The sequence below is a fragment of the Balaenoptera physalus genome (genome assembly GCF_965194825.1).
Source record: "Balaenoptera physalus genome assembly, chromosome: 12".
Lineage (NCBI taxonomy): Eukaryota > Metazoa > Chordata > Mammalia > Artiodactyla > Balaenopteridae > Balaenoptera > Balaenoptera physalus.
Window position 1 is genome coordinate 76811063 of NC_138897.1, and position 17066 is coordinate 76828128.

Consider the following 17066-nt stretch of genomic DNA (forward strand, 5'->3'; position numbering starts at 1 on the left):
CTAAAATTTTTCACACACAAAGTTGCTCTTTTCTTAATTAAGTATAAGAGCATAATAAGAAGTAAACCCGGCACTTACACAAAGCCATACGTTTCTTCACCACAAACAAAGAGCTATACACAGCCTTGTAGCCTCTAACCCCTACTCATTAAAGAACCTAATAAAGTGGTTGAAATTTTAAACTGTTTTTTTTTTTTTTTTTGGCCGCGCCACAGCTTGCAGGATTGAACCCATGGCCCCTGCAGCGGGAAGTGTGGAGTCCTAACCACTGGACCACCAGTGAATTCCCTGAAATTTTAAACTTTAAATGTTTGCCCTGGAAAAAAAAATGACACAAACCAGGCTGAACTATTCTAATCTACTTTGAGTCTGGAAGGCTCAACTGGTTTGGAATCTTTAAATTAATATTTGTGGCTACTTTGCCACAAAAGCTACTTTCAAAGAGTGAATAGGGTTTTCAGGCATTCTGAGAAAAAAGTGACTATTCTCATGGCTTCAAGCTCTAAGAAAATATTATTTCTGATTCTTTGTTTCTCTTCTTTGTTTCCTCTTCACCCAGGGAAACTGGACATATCCCCAGTGGCAATAAGTGACTTGGCCAGCAAGGAAAGCATGAATGAATTTTTAGTGAACTGGCTCTCTCCTTAATCAAAGAGCAAACACCCCACCTTCAATTCAGATAGCACTTCAGTTCCCCCAAATATTGGCCTGAAATCTAAAGTAAAGAAACTATGTCCTTGTCAGTGTGTGTTTCTTTTTTTTCCTTGAAGCCCTTTATGAGAGAAGCAGAAATCTACTCTATTATAAATGTCTAAACTGCTATTTTTGTGGAGAACAGAACTGCATTTATGACTTTCATACAATGATATTGACATTCATGGATAGTCAGTAGTTATGTCTCACACAGACATCCTGTAGATTTTATCAGATTTAAACACCTTCGTTTTTTGACATGAAATTTCCTTGACTTAACAACACTCTCACAGCATGGTGCTAACATGACGACTCTGATTCTCCTACAGGCAAGCAAGGTCTGTATGGAGAACAAGCCTGGGACCATGACAATCACCACCCCCCCAGAGGCCAGACAGATGGACAGTTATTAACACAAAGGAGGGTGTATTGCAGTACCTGAATGTTCTTTCAGCAGTGAACAATGCTCATCTCTTAGACTGGGCACTCCCACTGCAAAAGCTAAGCGCCTAAAACCCTGCTTTCCAAATGGAATAAGAACAAGAAGTGTAAAATCTGACTAAAGGCTGTATTGTGTTGTGCACACTGCTACATTGTGTGCTCCAGAATTGCTGCTGAACCCCCTAACTGAAAGAATGTTTGCAGACTGTTGAATAAGGCTTTTTTTTTTGTGGGGAGGAGGGTGTGGGCTGGGGGAGGTACAAGTGGGAGATAATCATTTATCCACTGTAACCCAATGCGTGGCACTCAGGTGGCTGGTTTGCATACGGATCTTCCTGAGAACAGAGTCTTGGTCTCTCGTTCACTGCTGTAGCCCCAGCTCCTGGAACAAGTGCCTGGCAAACACCCCAGTTGCATCAGCTTGTCTTTCATTCCTGGATCATTCCTATCCTCATATAAATGTTGTACTTTCTCCAATCTTACAGAAACACTGTCCACCCCACTGCAGGCTCTTTAAAAGAGCAATGTTCCCTGTCATCACTTCCTCCCCTCCCCCTCTCTCGTCATCCCAGTCAACCAGGCTTTTGTTCCCACCACGTCATCTCTTGTCAAGGTCACCAACTTCCACGTTGTCAACCCCAACACATATTTCTTGGACCTCGTGTTATGTGACTTCTCAGCAGCATTGGCCACTGGTGAGCCCTTCCTCCTTCCCCCCACCCCCACTGAGGTATAATTGACATGTAACATTATATTAGTTTCAGATGTACAACATTATTCCCTATTTGTATATATTGTGAAAGGATCACCACAATAAGTCTAGTTAACATCCCTCACCATACATATTTACAAAAAATTTTTTCTTGTGATGAAAAAGATCTACTCTCTTAGCAACTTTTAAATATACAATACAGTATTGTTAACTGTAGTCACCATGCTGCACATTACATCCCCAGGACTTAGATATTTTATAAGTTGTATCTTTTGACTTCATTCACTTTCTCCTTCTTGAAATACATTTAGCCTTTGGGACCCTCATCTTCCTACCTCTCCAGCCTCTCCCTAACTTCAAACAGCTGCCATGCCCAGAGTTCAGACCTCTTCTCTGTCTGTGCTCTCCCCCAGACATGTTCACCCAGTCCCGCAGCTTTAAATAGCCAGATACTGAGGACTCCCTCACTGCTCCTTCAAAGACCTCTGGACCATATTTCCACCTGGCTACCCAACATCCCCACTCTGAATCACCTCAAACTGAGTTTGTCCAGAACAGAATTCCTGATACTCCCTCACTCCCGTTCAACCTGCTCCACCCTCAGAGTTGTCCATCTGTGGCAGAGACTAGCCAGATGGTTATTAAATCCACTTCCTCTACCCAACAGACTACATTTCCCAGCCTCCCGTGCAATAGGGTGTGGCCACATAACTGAGTTCTAACCACTGTAAGAACAGTTCAGACTTCCCAGGCTGTCCCGTTTCAGCCTGTTTGATGCAAACATGCAGACTTTGCGAAGCCATGTATTAAAGATGGCAGGAGATGGGTCCTCAAATCACTGCTGCCCTGCAGATCAGGCGCACCCACTGGGACTTTACATGATTGAGACAAAAACTTTTACTGTGTTAAATCACTGAGATGCTGGCGTTTACCTGTTACCACAGCAACACTGCTATAATTAATATACCATCTCAGAAAAAAGGCACCACCATTCACCCAGCTGCACAAGTCGAAACCCTAGGGACTCCTTTGTAAGTCCTTTCTTTCTCACTATCCACATTCAATCCACTGACAAGGCATGAAGTCTCTACCTTCAAAATACACACTTATCTGCCTACTTCTCTGCCACCACTCTCACTCTGGCCTGAGCCACCAGATCTATCACTGAAGGACTGCACTAGCCTGTTCCCCATGCTTGGCTTCTGTGTCCCATTCACCACAGAACAGCCAGAGTGACCTTTTCAAAACAGAAAATAAGACCAGACCCTATGTAAGTGGTCCTCGCTGAACCCTCAGACCTCCTGCTGCTTCCCTTCTCCTCACTCACCTGCCCCCATTCCTTGCACACTCACGCCTCTGCATTTGCTGTTTGCTCTGCTGGGCATACCCCTCCAGCTGGCTCAGTCCCTCCTCATTCAGTTCTCTGCTCAAATGCTTCCTCCTGGTTGGTTTCTCCTCACCACAAGCCCAAAAGTTGTCCCTCTGGAGCGTTCTTTAACCCCTTAATTACCTGCCTTTATTTTTCTTCGTAACACTTCTCACTACCCGAAATGAACAGATTTTATATATATTCACTCATTTGTTTACTGTCTGTACCCCTCAAATGCAGGGGTTTGTCTGTCTTCCCCCTGGACCTCAATCTCAACAGTGAGATTAAGCTTCAGAGAAATGAACGGCTGGCTAGGTTCAATCACATGTACCTTCTACATGGTGAACTCACGTGGGCCTCCTGCAAGTGGGCAATTAAAGCCCAGGATTAAGCACTCAAGTCTGATTGTGTGGCTCAAATCTCCATCCTGCCACTTATTAATTAGCTCTGTGACCTTAAGGCATTTCTTAACCAATCCTAAGCCTCAGTTTCTCCACCTGTAAAAACAGGACCTACCTCATTAGGAATAAATGAGACAATCACATAAAACCTTAAGCCCAGGCCCTGCCTGGCACCTAGTTACATATTACTATTATTAAAAGTAACAGAGTTGACATTCAGCTGGCACACACTGGGATGGCCATATTAACTGTCTGTGACCACTCTGAATGGTTTGTGTCCACACTGTCATAGTTTTAAATTATTTTTAACATCACCCCTGGTGGCAACACTAACTATAGTCCTTATGTCTCTCCTGCTTTTTAGAGCTGTGAAAGTTCTGAAAATGAACTGGCAGGCCTCTTGAAGGCCTCATTCCACGTTCTATCTCATATTATTTAGTAATGTTCCCTTGCTCTTCTACTAAACTGTAAAGTTCTTTAAACACGAGGCCTATATCTTTTAATTCCTCTCTCTTCCCCTGCTCTCCCTCCCCCTCCCGATCCCTGGCACCGCAGTTGGCAGTGGTAGGAATGTCATAAGTATTCCTGAAGGAAAGTCTTGCACAAGCAACCACTCCTTGGGCACTATGTCCATACTTGCCTGAACCTAAGAATCATCCAGGACATGTGTAAAGAACACAGCTGCCAGAGCCCCAACCTACATCTACTGAACCTGAATTTGGCAGTATTGGGGGATGTACCTGGGAATCTCTTTTTCTAATAAACACCCACCCCATTTTTTCATCAAACAAATTTGGGAAACATGGCCCTAAATTATCACCCATAATTGCTTTCTTTTTTGTTCTCTCACCTTTCACCTATCACCCAGGTACTGAAAAACTTCCCTGCAATATGAGGTTTTCAAACATATGTCTCACAGACACTGCTTTACTTAAAAATCATGGAAATGGTCTCTTTGGGGTTTTTTTTTTGCATCTAAATATAGTTCCCATCTGGATACGTAATACTTTTGAAAAATGAGTTCTTACTGTACCCAAATCCTCACCCTCCTTAAATTGCACCTAAATCCAGTCTTACCTACCTACACTGGTACTAAAGTTATGACTTTTTTTCCCTTTCCCTTTCTAAATGATAATGAGTGAAGTACATCCTCCTCACCATCGTTAAGCAAAAAAAAAAGAAAAAATTTTAGGAGGGTCATTTTTTAGTCTTTCCAACTTATGACACATTTTAGATGATTTCACGACTGACTCATAAACAGCACACCTGGTAACAACATTAAAATCACAGAGACCCTTCTGTCCAAATCCTAACAGTTACAATTACATTGCAGAGCCTCCTCCTGAGAAAGTTACACCATTTCTGAGTAGTTAATAATAGAGTGAAGCTTTCGTGTTCAGGGCAATGACAGTTTCTGCTCCCTTTCAGTCCGAAACCAGTGTCCTTACTTCCCAAGATTACAGCGCAAGCTTTGGTCAACGCTGACAAAATGAAGGTTGCCTGAAACACAAAAGTACCGTGTGTCTCTCAAACCTTAGCTCTTTGAAATGACACGGAGCAGCAGCCTCTGAGTCATAGCTACCAACATTTTAATCCATTTTCTGAGAGTCCAAATGTTCCCAAACTGGTTCTTACATAAGCTATTTCGAATAATGAATGTCCTCACGGTAGGCAGCCTGAGGGAAAGGTCCTTGCCTGAGAGAGAGAGAGGTACCCGGGTATGGGTCCCGGCTCCGCTACTAGCTGGCTGGGTGAAACCGAGCAAGTCCCTCCCGCCCTCATGGCCTCAATTTTGCGAACTCCAAAAAGAAAGAGCTTGATTTAGATGACCCCTCTAACAACCTAAGAGCTGGGAGTCACCGCGGTAACTAAGACCCCATTTCCATCGTGGACGATTCTGAGATAACCGAGTCCAACCCTCTCGCTTCAAAGACCAAGAATCCGAAGTGAAAGCCGCCCGACTCCCAGTCCAGTGCTCTTCCCACATCACGCCGCCCCTCCCAGCAACACGAATCCCTGAGAAAGAGGCGTCCAGCCCTGCCTCGGCTATAAGTGGCGGGCACACAGCCCATTTCACTGGTTGGGTCTTTTTGTTTATATCTTTGCTTTTTGCCCCTTGTGAAAAGGGCAAGGAGAGAGCGCTTAGGCCAGACGCGGACCGCCCTACGCGGCGGCAGTCGCACCTGCTCGCGAGCTCCAGGTCAAGGTGAGTGCCTACGTCTCCACTCGAGCTCTCCTCAGGGCGAGCCCGCGACAGAGAAACGATTCCTCTCTCCAGACCCCAGTTTGGCCCCGGCCACCCCCCCGCAGGTCCCCAAGCAGCTGTACCTGCTCCGCCACGGCGCGACCCCGCGCAGCAACCTCAAACATCCCGGACCCACAGACGCCGCCATCTTGTCTCCAGCTTGTCGGCGGGACACGCCCCCCCTTTTACACGCGAGTCGCACGCGCGTGACGTCACGAGCCTCGAACTCACAGGGCCAATGAAGAAAGCGGAGCGTGTGAGGGCGGAGCTGTCTAAGCTCCTCCCCCGGCTGCTCCGGGTAGCCTCCGCCTGACTAGGCGGATAGGTGCCGCCGGTGGTGGCGCTTACAGTGCTAAACCTGGACCTGGGCACAGCGTTGCCAGTCCTCCTTTTTCCCTCTGACGTGCGTTTCCGCATGTGCCTGGAAAATCTGATTCACCCAAGGTCCGAGAATGGATCAACTGAGCTAAATCGTTCATTTTACGGATGGGGAAACTGAGAGCGTCCACAACTCAGCTACCATTGACTAAGCGCTTCCTAAGTGTCAGGCTCTGTGCTGATGACTTAGCATGCATCGTGTCTCATTCTTACCTCCCATCGCTGTACTATCTGGGAGTCTAGAGACCAGAGGTCTTGGATCACCTAGAAGTGCAATTAGTCGTCGAATGAGGTGCCGGGTGTGATAGCGCGTGCTCCTGCAAAGATTCCTGATCTTCAGATTTAAGGGAAAATAGACTTTTCAGTAGTATCAGCTTTTTTTTTTTTTTTTTTTTTTTTTTTAAAGGGGAAAAAACTAGAGACCGCCAGCAGCCCTGAGAATTATTCTCATTTTAAAGATAGAGAGGGCTTCCCTGGTGGTGCAGTGGTTGAGAATCTGCCTGCCAATGCAGGAGACACGGGTTCGAGCCCTGGTCTGGGAAGATCCCACATGCCGCGGAGCGACTAGGCCCGTGAGCCACAATTACTGAGCCTGCGCGTCTGGAGCCTGTGCTCCGCAACAAGAGAGGCCGCGACGGTGAGGCCCGCGCACCGCGATGAAGAGTGGCCCCCACTTGCCACAACTAGAGAAAGCCCTCGCACAGAAATGAAGACCCAACACAGCCACAAATAAATAAATAAAATAAATAAAAATTAAAAAAAAAAAAAAGATAGAGAAAACAGAGCTCAGGAAAGTTAACCATTAGGATGCTCAAGGGCACACAGCTATAAAGGAGAAAAGCTAGAATTTGAACATACATCTCTGATTCCAAAACCCATGATCTAACATCCTTCCTTTTAAGCCCTTTGCCTAGACTCTGGCTGAGTATGGGTCCCCAAACTGAAGGAGTACAGCTCCTCTTTTTTCTCCCCTAAGCTGCTAATAGCACTTGTCTTCACCAGGCGTTTGACTCAGCAGGAGGGGTATATTGCCTGGTACCTGCAATTATTTCTACATGGTTATTTAAGCTCAACTAGGGCATAACCGGGCCCTACAGGGAGCCTAACAGGCATCAGATTTCTTATTGGAGAGGAAACACTTCCCTCTATGGTTTTCAAAAGTCTGAAGAGGAGGAAAAAATAAAAGTATAGAATTGGTTTTACTATTCAATTGAGAGTAGTAACTCAAAACCAGGGGGAAGAAAAAAATGGGAGGGGGAGATTATTTCAAAATGAAATGCATTTGGGGAAATTGGATATTCACATGCAAAAGAATGAAGTGGACCCTTAATTTACACCATATACAAAAATTAACTCAAAATGGATCAAAGACCTAAAGCTAAGAACTACAACTATAAAACTCTTAAAACATAAGGGAAATTTTCATGACATTGAATTCAGCAATGATTTCTTGGATATTACGCTGAAAGCACAGGCAACAACAAAATAAGATAAATTGTATTTCATCAAAATTAAAAAGTTTTGTGCATCAAAGGACACTGTCAACAAAGTGAAAAGACAACCCTGAGAATGGGAGAAAATAGTCACAAACAATATATCTGATAAGGGTCTGGTATCCAGAATATATAAATAATTCCTAAAATTCAACAAAAAAACATATAACCGAATTCAAAAATAGGCAAAGGACTTGAACAGACATTTCTCCAAAAATAATATACAAATGACCAATAAAAGATGCTCAACATCACTAATCATTAGGGAAATGCACATCAAAAGCACAAGATATCAACTTCACACCCATTAGGATGTCTATTATCAAAAAAGAAAAAGAGGGCTTCCCTGGTGGCGCAGTGGTTGAGAATCTGCCTGCCAATGCAGGGGACACGGGTTCGAGCCCTGGTCTGGGAAGATCCCACATGCCACGGAGCAGCTGGGCCCGTGAGCCACAACTACTGAGCCTGCGCGTCTGGAACCTGTGCCCCGCAACGGGAGGGGCCGCGATAGTGAAAGGCCCGCGCACCGCGATGAAGAGCGGTCCCCGCACCGCGATGAAAAGTGGCCCCCGCCGCAACTAGAGAAAGCCCTCGCACGAACCGAAGACCCAACACAGCCAAAAATAAATAAATAAATAAATAAATAAAAAAGAAAAATAACAAGTGACAAGTGTTGGCAAAGATTTGGAAATATTAGAACGCTTTTGCATTGCTGGTAACAATGTAAAATGGCTGTGCAAAACAATTCGGTCGTTTCTCAAAAAGTTAAACATAGAATTATCATATGATCCAGCACCTAGGTATAATCTAAAAGAATTGAAAGCGGGGACTCAAATACAGACTTGTAAACCAATGTTCATAGCAACATTATTCACAATAGCCAGAAAGTGGTTCAATAGATGAATAAATAAAATGTGATATATCCATATAATAGAATATTATTCAGCTATAAAAGCATGTATGAAGTACTGTTACATGCTACAACAGGAATAAACTTTGAAAACATTATGGTAAGTAAAATTAGCCAGACACAAAAGGACACATATTGTTTAACTCCACTTATATGAAGTGCTTAGAATAGGCATATTGATAAACACAAAAATTAGAATAAAGGTTACCAGAGGCTGAGAGGACAGGGAAGGGGGATGGGTACAGAGTTTCTGTTTGAGATGATGATTAAGTTCTGGAAATGGATAGTGGTGATGGTTGTTTAACATGTGAATGTACTGAATGACACTGAATTATACATTAAGTAAAAAATGAATTAAAAGGTTAAAATGGTAAATTTTATTATATTTCAACACACACACACACACAAAGCAGTTAATAACAAGTGTTGATGAGGATGTGGAGAAATCAGAATAATCTTTCTGTCCCTATAGATTTCCCTATTCTGCATTTTCATATGAATGGAATCATATAATATGTGGACTTTTGTAACTGGCTTCTTTCACTTAGCATAATATTTTCAGGGTTTGTCCATGTTGTAACATGTATCAGTACTTCATTCCTTTTTATGATTGAGTAGTATTCCATTATATGGATAGACCGCATTCCTTTATCCAGTCATAGCTATGGACATTTGAGTCATTTCCGCCTTTTAGCAATTATGAAAAATGCTGCTATAAACATTCATATACAGTTTATTGTATAGACATATATTTTCATTTCTCTTCTGTGTATGCCTAGGAGTGGAATTGCTGGGTTGTATAGTTTAATTGTTTGAGGAACTGACAGATGGTCTTCCAAAGTGGCTGCCCCATTTTACATTCCCACCAGTAGTGTATGAAGGTTCCAATTTCTCCACATCCTCACCAACACTTGTTATTTTCTCTCTTTTCAAAATTACTATCATTATATCCAATCTAATGGGTATGAAGTGGTGTTTCATTGTGGTTTTGATTTGTATTTCTCTGATAACTAATGCTGTTGAGAAATTTTTCGTGTGCTTATTGGTCCTTTGCATATGTTCCTTGGATAAATATCTATTCAGATTCTTTGCCTGTTTTTAAATTGGGTTATTTATCTTTTTATTATTGAGTTGTAAGTGTTCTTTATATATTCTAGATACAATTCCCTTATCATATATATGATTTGCAAGTATTTTCTCCCATTCTTCAGGTTGTCTTTTCATTTCTTGATGGTGTCCTTTGAAGCAAAAAAAGTTTTTAATTTTGATGGAATCTCATTTATTTTTTCCTTTGTTGATTGTGCTTTTGGTGTCATATCTAAGAATTCTTTGCCAAATCCAAGGTCATGAAGATTATACCACGTTTTCATCTAAGAGTTTTAAAGTTTAAAAGAGTTTTGTATATGGTGTGAGGTAAAGATCCAACTTCATCCTTTGCCTGTGGCTATCCAGTTGTCCATTGATTGATTTTCGTTTGTTAAATCAACCTGACATTGCTGGTTATTGTGTATTATCCTTTTTATCTATCACTGGATTCAATTTGCTAATATTCTGTTTAGGATTTTTGTATCTACTTTGTGAGAGAGAATTGGACGGTTACTTTCATCTCAAACTGATTCATGTGTATGAAGTTTGGTTCATTTTACCATACACTTATCCAGTTGTTCCACTACTATAGCTGAAAAGACTTTCCTTTCCCCATTGAATTGCATGGCGTCTTTGTCAAAAGCAACTGGACATCCATGCATGCGTCTATTTCTGGGTTCCAAAGATTTCCATTTGTTCCATTGACCTATCTTAACTACGGTTGCTTTAATTATAAGTCTTGAAATCAGGTAGCATGGATTCTTCAACTTTGTTCTTCTCTTTCAAGATTATTTTGGCTTTTATAGGTCCTTTGCATTTCCATAAAAAATTTAGAATCAGTTGGTCAATTTTAGCAAAATGCCTGGTGAGATTTTGATTGGGACTGTGTTGAAACAAGAGATCAACTTGAGGAGAATTGACATTTTAACAATATTGAGCCTCCCAATCCATGGACCTGATAAATCTCTCCATCTTTGACTGTTTACAACCAAAAGTAAATTAGTACTGGCATACTCATTTTATTGTACTTTGCTTTATTGTGCTTCACAGATATTGTGTTTTTTTTACAAATTGAAGGTTTGTGGCAACCCTCTGTCTAGCAAATCTACTGGCACCATTTTCCCAAAAGCATTTGCTCACTTTGTGCCTCTGTGTCATATTTTGGTAATTCTCACAATGTTTCTAACTTTTTCATTATTATTATATTTGTTATGGTGATCTGTGATCAGTGTCCTGTGATGTTACTATTGCAAAAAGATTATGACTCGCTGAGGACTCAGATGATGGTTAGCACTTTTTAGCAATAAATTTTTAATTAAGGTGTGTACATTTTTAGATGTAATGATATTGCACACTTTAGACTAAAGTATAGCATAAAGATAACTTTATATGCACTGGGAAACAAAAAAACATGTGCGACTCACTTTATTGCAATATTAGCTTTATTGCAGTGGTCTGGAACCCAATGCCCAATATCTCTGAGGTATGCCTATACTTTTACTCATTCCTGGTCAATGCAAGCACCTTAGAACATTTAAATTCCATTTATTCTCTTCCAGCCTTTTGTGATGACATTGTTATATTTTATTCTATTAGATTTTGTTTTCACGAGGATGTACATAGCAGCTGTATTCGTAAGATGCCCAAACTGGAAACAACACAAATGTCCATCAGTGGGCGAGACTATGGACGAACAAATCATGGTGTGTTCATACAATGGAATGTGACTGTGCAACAAAATGAACAAACTCACAGGACTTGCAACAAGGAGGATGAATCTCAAAAACATTACATTGAGCAAAATAAGTCAGACATCCATAGAGTAACATTGTCTGGTTGCAGTGCTATGAAATTTAAGAGAGGGCAAAACTATAATATTAGAGGGATAGAATTCTGAATAGTTGCCTTCCTCAAGGCAGGAGCGATTAACTGGAAGGTGCCTGAGGGAACTTTCTGGGGCAATGGAAATATCTGGGTGGTGGTTACATGGGTATACATTTGTCAGACCTCATCAAATAATAAATGTTAGTTCTGTGCATTCTCCAGTGGGTAAATTATACATCAAGAAAAAGAAAATATCTGGGAAAACCAAAACCAAAAACTACTGATTTACTTTTTTTTTTCCTTTTTTATTTTTTAGTTTGTTCCATGAAAACTTTTCCATTTTCTCTCTGACTTGTACTGCAGCCGAGCAAGTTTTGAAAAAACAGTTTTCTACTTTTGTTTTCCAGAGACCATTTCTGGAATGATCCTTTTAAAGCCCGGGCTCGATGTACAGTGAGGGACATGGCCCTTTTCTTTCCAGCCCACCTACTGTCACACCAGGTCCTAGTTGTATTAAAAGGAGGAGGAAACAGTGCAGCTGCTTGAGATAGATTCCAGGGAATTTGCCACGGTCAGATGGAACTCTCTGCTCCAGACTCCCCTGGCTACCTCCCAGCAGCCCTTTGACATGCACTGGACTAGAGGCTTCCAGCTACTTCTGTGTTGACAATGGTCTTCTTTGGTCAGGGTAAGTATATGGATTTCATGTGCTGAAAGATTTTGTTTCATCTCATTTTTCCTTTAAGTCATCTCATTCAGAAATGCATTAGATTGGTGAGTCCCCTGGTAAAATCCTAGGGGGAGGAGTTTCTGAGTCCAAGTAGAGATGCTTATCCTCCAGAGTGAAGGTTGGCAAACTAGGTGTCACTGCCTGTTTTGTAAATAAAGTTTTATTGGAACACAGCCACACTCATTTGTTCATATATCACCTACAGCTGCTTTCCTGCTACAACCACAGAGATGAGTAGCTGCAAGAAAGATCATATGGCTTGCAAAGCCTGAAATATTTACTATCTGACCCTTCATAGAGAAAGTTGGCTCAACTGTGGTCTAGAGCACCCTGCATGGGGGCCTCTGTCCTGGCATCAGAGATGGGGGCCGGCCACAGCCTCATAAAAAAACATAAAGGACAGGGTTTGGATATAGTTTACCAAACAGGAAAAGTATCTCCATAGGATGATTTATGCTCTTTGACCTTCAGTTACTACCAAGAATTCAGATTGGAATCAGAGGAATCTGGATCAGGTTAACTGTCCTGGTGGAGAAAGACACAGAGGGCTTTGGAGAACTGGAAATCCTTGTGGAAAAGGCCAGGGAAGGCTTGCTGACGAGTTCAGAGGCAGCAAAGGGATAAGCAAGTACCCAGCCAGTCCAGAGGAGTGGAGGTCATGGCTTTCAGCACCTCATCTCATATCTGAGGCTCCACATAGGTTGTGGGCACAGAAACTTCCTATAGAAATCCCTAGCACAGTTCTGCAGGGGAAGGTCATCAACACTTTTCAACAGTGAACAACAACAAAACAAATTAAAAGACATCAAGATACAACCCCTTACATTTTAAGTATATATATATAAGCGTGGACGTGTGTATATATATATGCATATATATGTATACACATGCACGTGTTCCAACCCTCTTAAATTTTAAGAATATATACATTGGGCTTCCCTGGTGGCGCAGTGGTTGAGAATCTGCCTGCCAATGCAGGGGACACGGGTTCGAGCCCTGGTCTGGGAAGATCCCACATGCCATGGAGCAACTAAGCCCGTGTGCCACAACTACTGAGCCTGCGCGTCTGGAGCCTGTGCTCCGCAACAAGAGAGGCCGCGATAGTGAGAGGCCCGCGCACCGCGATGAAGAGTGGCCCCCGCTTGCCGCAACTAGAGAAAGCCCTCGCACAGAAACGAAGACCCAACACAGCCAAAAATAAAATAAATAAATAAATAAAAATAAATAAATTAAAAAAAAAAGAATATATACATATATGTGTCTGTGTGTATGTAAAATATTTATATATCAAAGCTTTAAGGCCTCTTTCCAGCTATAAAGTTCTATGATTTTAAGGCAATATGTGCCTGATTTGGGATTCTGTTCTATAAATTTTTAAAATAATAAATCAGTTCTAGATTGTGTCTAATGAGGAGAAGGGAGAGGTACTGGACAAAGAGAGAGGGAGGGAGAGAAGTTGGGAGAAAAGGAAGAAGCAGCGATGGAAACAAACACACCCATAAGGAGCTGCAGATAGGAAAAGGAGACTGTAAGGAAGGTGGCGGGTTCACGGGGCCCTCACCTCCAGCGCCCGGCCTCTTAGAGAACATTGTGAATGTTGTTCCGAAGCTGTGTTGCAGACCTAACTGCGGTGCGTGACCTGTACGCAGATAAATGTAGTTGGTGGGGCTTCTCCGGAAGCTCACAGGGTGGCGTGGGGTGCCAAAGTTAGAGCAGGCAGTTCAGAGGGTGGGGGGGGGTGGGGGCTGAGGGAGCAGCTAAGAAGCCTGCCTGACAGGGAAGGGAGCGGGAGAGGGAACAGGTGGGGAAAACCTCCAGAGATCTGAAGACATGGAAGCAGTCAAGTGAAGGGGTGGGAGAAAGAATATTTGCAGCTGACGGTACAGCTTTTGTGCAAAAAGCTTCAAGGCAAGAGACAGCATGGAGGATTTTAGGAACTAGAGGAAATTCAGAGTGTGGAGCGCCTGTGGGAAGCCGGGCTGGAGAGGCAGGTGTGGGGGGAGGTGTCTGGTTTGCTAGAGCAGATCCTGGGGGCAGGAATAGACCTGGGCTCTAACACTTACCACACAGGCGCGGCCAGTTAATGTCTTTAAGCCTCAGTTTCCTCATCTACAAAGTGGGGATTAAAAACAAAACATCTACCTCATCAAGTTGTTGTGAGGATTCAAGAAGGTAATAAACACAGAACGCTTGGCACTTGGTCAGAGCTCAACAAACGCGAGTTACTATCCTTATGTGGGGGTGAGGGGAACCCGCAGAAGGATTTTAGGGGAGTGGTTCTGACAAGTGCGAAGTTGTATTTTACAAAGATCACTTAGGCTGCCAGCAGTAGGGGAAAAACTCATCGGCTGCTGCAGTACCTGGGTTATTTGCCGCCGAGTTTGTACACTTCCAGAGCATTTTACCCTCTCCCAAAATCTGAAATGAAAATGCAAAAGGGAGAAAGATTCTCAAGACGATTCTTATCCACATGAGCCTCCACCCTCAGCATCCCAGCATGCCCGTGCCCAGAGGCAGGGATGCAGGCTCCAGGTTGGGCCGCGCGGGCCTACCTTCCAGGTAGATCTCACGGGTGGTGGTAACTCGACTGGCCCCGCCCCACCTGTGAGCTACAGCCAATCAGACGGCGCAAGGTCAGCAGTGGGTGTGGCTGCACCAGAAAAGCTCCCGGTTCACCTGCGACTGGTCCTTTGAAGAGTAATTGAAGAGAGGGGAATTACGAGGTCTTCAAACACTCACAATCGGCAGGATGAAGAGGACCTCGGCCGCTCTGTCAAGCAACAGGGTCTGTTAATGAAGGCGGCCATTCATTCACCCATCAAGTGTTTACTGAGCCCCTACGACTTATACCAGGCACTGTTTTAGGTGCCTGAGGGGTCACAGGAGGGACCAGAGAGGAGCCTCAAAAATAAAGCGTCGGGGACTTCCCTGGCGGCCCATTGGTTAAGACTCCATGCTCCCAATGCATGGGGCACGGGTTTGATCCCTGGTCGGGGAACTAAGATCCCGCAGGATGCAGGGGTGGCCTGAAAAAAAAAGAAAAAAAAAAAAAAGAAAAATAAAGCATCAGAAGTAGGATGTGGGGTGGGGGGAGACACACTTTTAGGAGTGATCTGGGAAGGCAGAGATCTGAACAGTGCCTGTGGGAACCATGTGGCCGTGTGGGAGAAGAGCCCTCCGGGCACAGGGGACGCTGGGTGAACATATGATAGGGAGGACCATGCCTGCGCTGGCCAAGGAATTGCAAAAGGGTCCGCATGGAAGTCCTATACAAACGGCTTCCACCTCAGGAAAACGCAGAAGCAGAAGCACCGGCTGACAGCAAGGAGGGAGAAGACGATGTAAGTTTGAGAAGGATGTTAGACTCACCGGTGACCCTGAAAGTTGCTGAAGTATTGGGAATTTTCTAGAACACTTCTCAAGAGAAGTCGCAGAAGGAACTGAAGAAATGAGGTCTCCATCATGTGAAGAGGGCAGGACACAGTGGAGGATTCTCCCATAGGTTTGGACCTCTTACTCTCAGGAGGCCCTACCAAGGCTAAGATTCTGTGATGGGGGTGCTAAAGGAATGACAGGGCCGTAGGTGATCATTGGCCTCTTCCTTCTAAAGGAAGAAAAAGTGTAGAGAGGATTCTTCTCCAGATAATTGTGAAACCTAAGCAGCAGAAACACAGCTGCCAGGCAGGAGGACAGAGAGAGGTCTTGACTGTAGAAATCCAAGAATTGGAAGAAGGCCAGGAAGGGACATTGGGCACTGCTTTCCCTCTGGACAGAGTAAGAACATCCTCAGGAATCTCGCTTCTATCTGGAACACGTAGGCGTGGTGTTAAATAGCCTTGTTTTCAGTCATTCTTTCACCAGTTTCCACTGGTTAAACAAAGAGTTGAGAATCAGAGGACTCACAACCTAAGCTCATGTACAGCTGGGAAGGATATGAGATAAAAGGCAAGACCTTTTTATTTTTTTAAGACCTTTTAAAAAGTAAATGAATGTACTCCACCGTATTTATACTCTCCCAAGTAGCCTCCTTAGCAAGCTAAGCTCTTATTCCAGATATGTTGCTAATATTTGACATTTTGACCTGAATTTTTTTTTTAATTAATTAATTTTTGGCTGTGTTGGGTCTGTTGCTGAGCACAGGCTTTCTCTAGTTGTGGTGAGCAGGGGCTACTCTTTGTTTCAGTGCACGGGCTTCATTGCGGTGGCTTCTCTTGTTGTGGAGCACAGGCTCTAGGAGTGTGGGCTTCAGTAGCTGTGGCTCATGGGCTCAGTAGTTGTGGCTCACGGGCTCTAGAGCGCAGGTTCAGTAGTTGTGGCGCACAGGCCCAGTTGCTACAGGGCATGTGGGATCTTCCCGGACCAAGGCTCGAACCCGTGTCCCCTGCATTGGCAGGCGGATTCTTAACCACTGCGCCACCAGGGAAGCCCCATTGACCTGAATTTATTATTGCTTTTTCATTTCCCAGCCATGTGAGAAAATAAACACTATTCAAAAATCACACCTAGAATACTGGCTCGGCATCCCTACCCAACTTAATTGGGTGTGACTCATCTGAGTGAGTCTTGGCTGTTTCCAAATACCAAAGTCCCTCACAAGAGATGATCTGCCACCTGAGTAAATTTTAAAAGCTCCACGACAGTCTTGGAAGGCCACCCAGATGTGGAGCTCTACACATGTTCTGAGCACAGTGCAGTCCAGAAAATGGTGACCGCTTTGGAAGGGAAAATGCTTGTGTGATATATATAACTTTGGAATGTTTTATTAAAAACAACAGCAACCTCAT

General features: G+C 43.5%; 2 protein-coding genes and 1 long non-coding RNA gene across 3 annotated transcripts in view; 1 reads left to right on the top strand and 2 right to left on the bottom strand.

The window, feature by feature from the left end:
• Positions 1 to 6062, bottom strand: part of PISD (phosphatidylserine decarboxylase) — a 39712-nt gene extending 33650 nt beyond the window's left edge. The window contains 1 exon segment of the mRNA XM_082416984.1: positions 5945 to 6062. Within this exon segment, the coding sequence (XP_082273110.1) occupies positions 5945 to 6009 (65 nt within the window). The 5' untranslated portion in view covers positions 6010 to 6062.
• A 949-nt stretch (positions 6063 to 7011) lies between these two features.
• On the top strand, positions 7012 to 13523 carry LOC309639587. Its single transcript, XR_014251768.1, has 2 exons — positions 7012 to 8294; positions 13413 to 13523. It is a non-coding gene; the product is annotated as an uncharacterized lncRNA (long non-coding RNA).
• Positions 9855 to 17066, bottom strand: part of PRR14L (proline rich 14 like) — a 63027-nt gene continuing 55815 nt past the window's right edge. Inside the window, exon 6 of the mRNA XM_082416975.1 lies at positions 9855 to 15886. Within this exon, the coding sequence (XP_082273101.1) occupies positions 15802 to 15886 (85 nt within the window). The 3' untranslated portion in view covers positions 9855 to 15801. The remainder of the gene's footprint in view (positions 15887 to 17066) is intronic.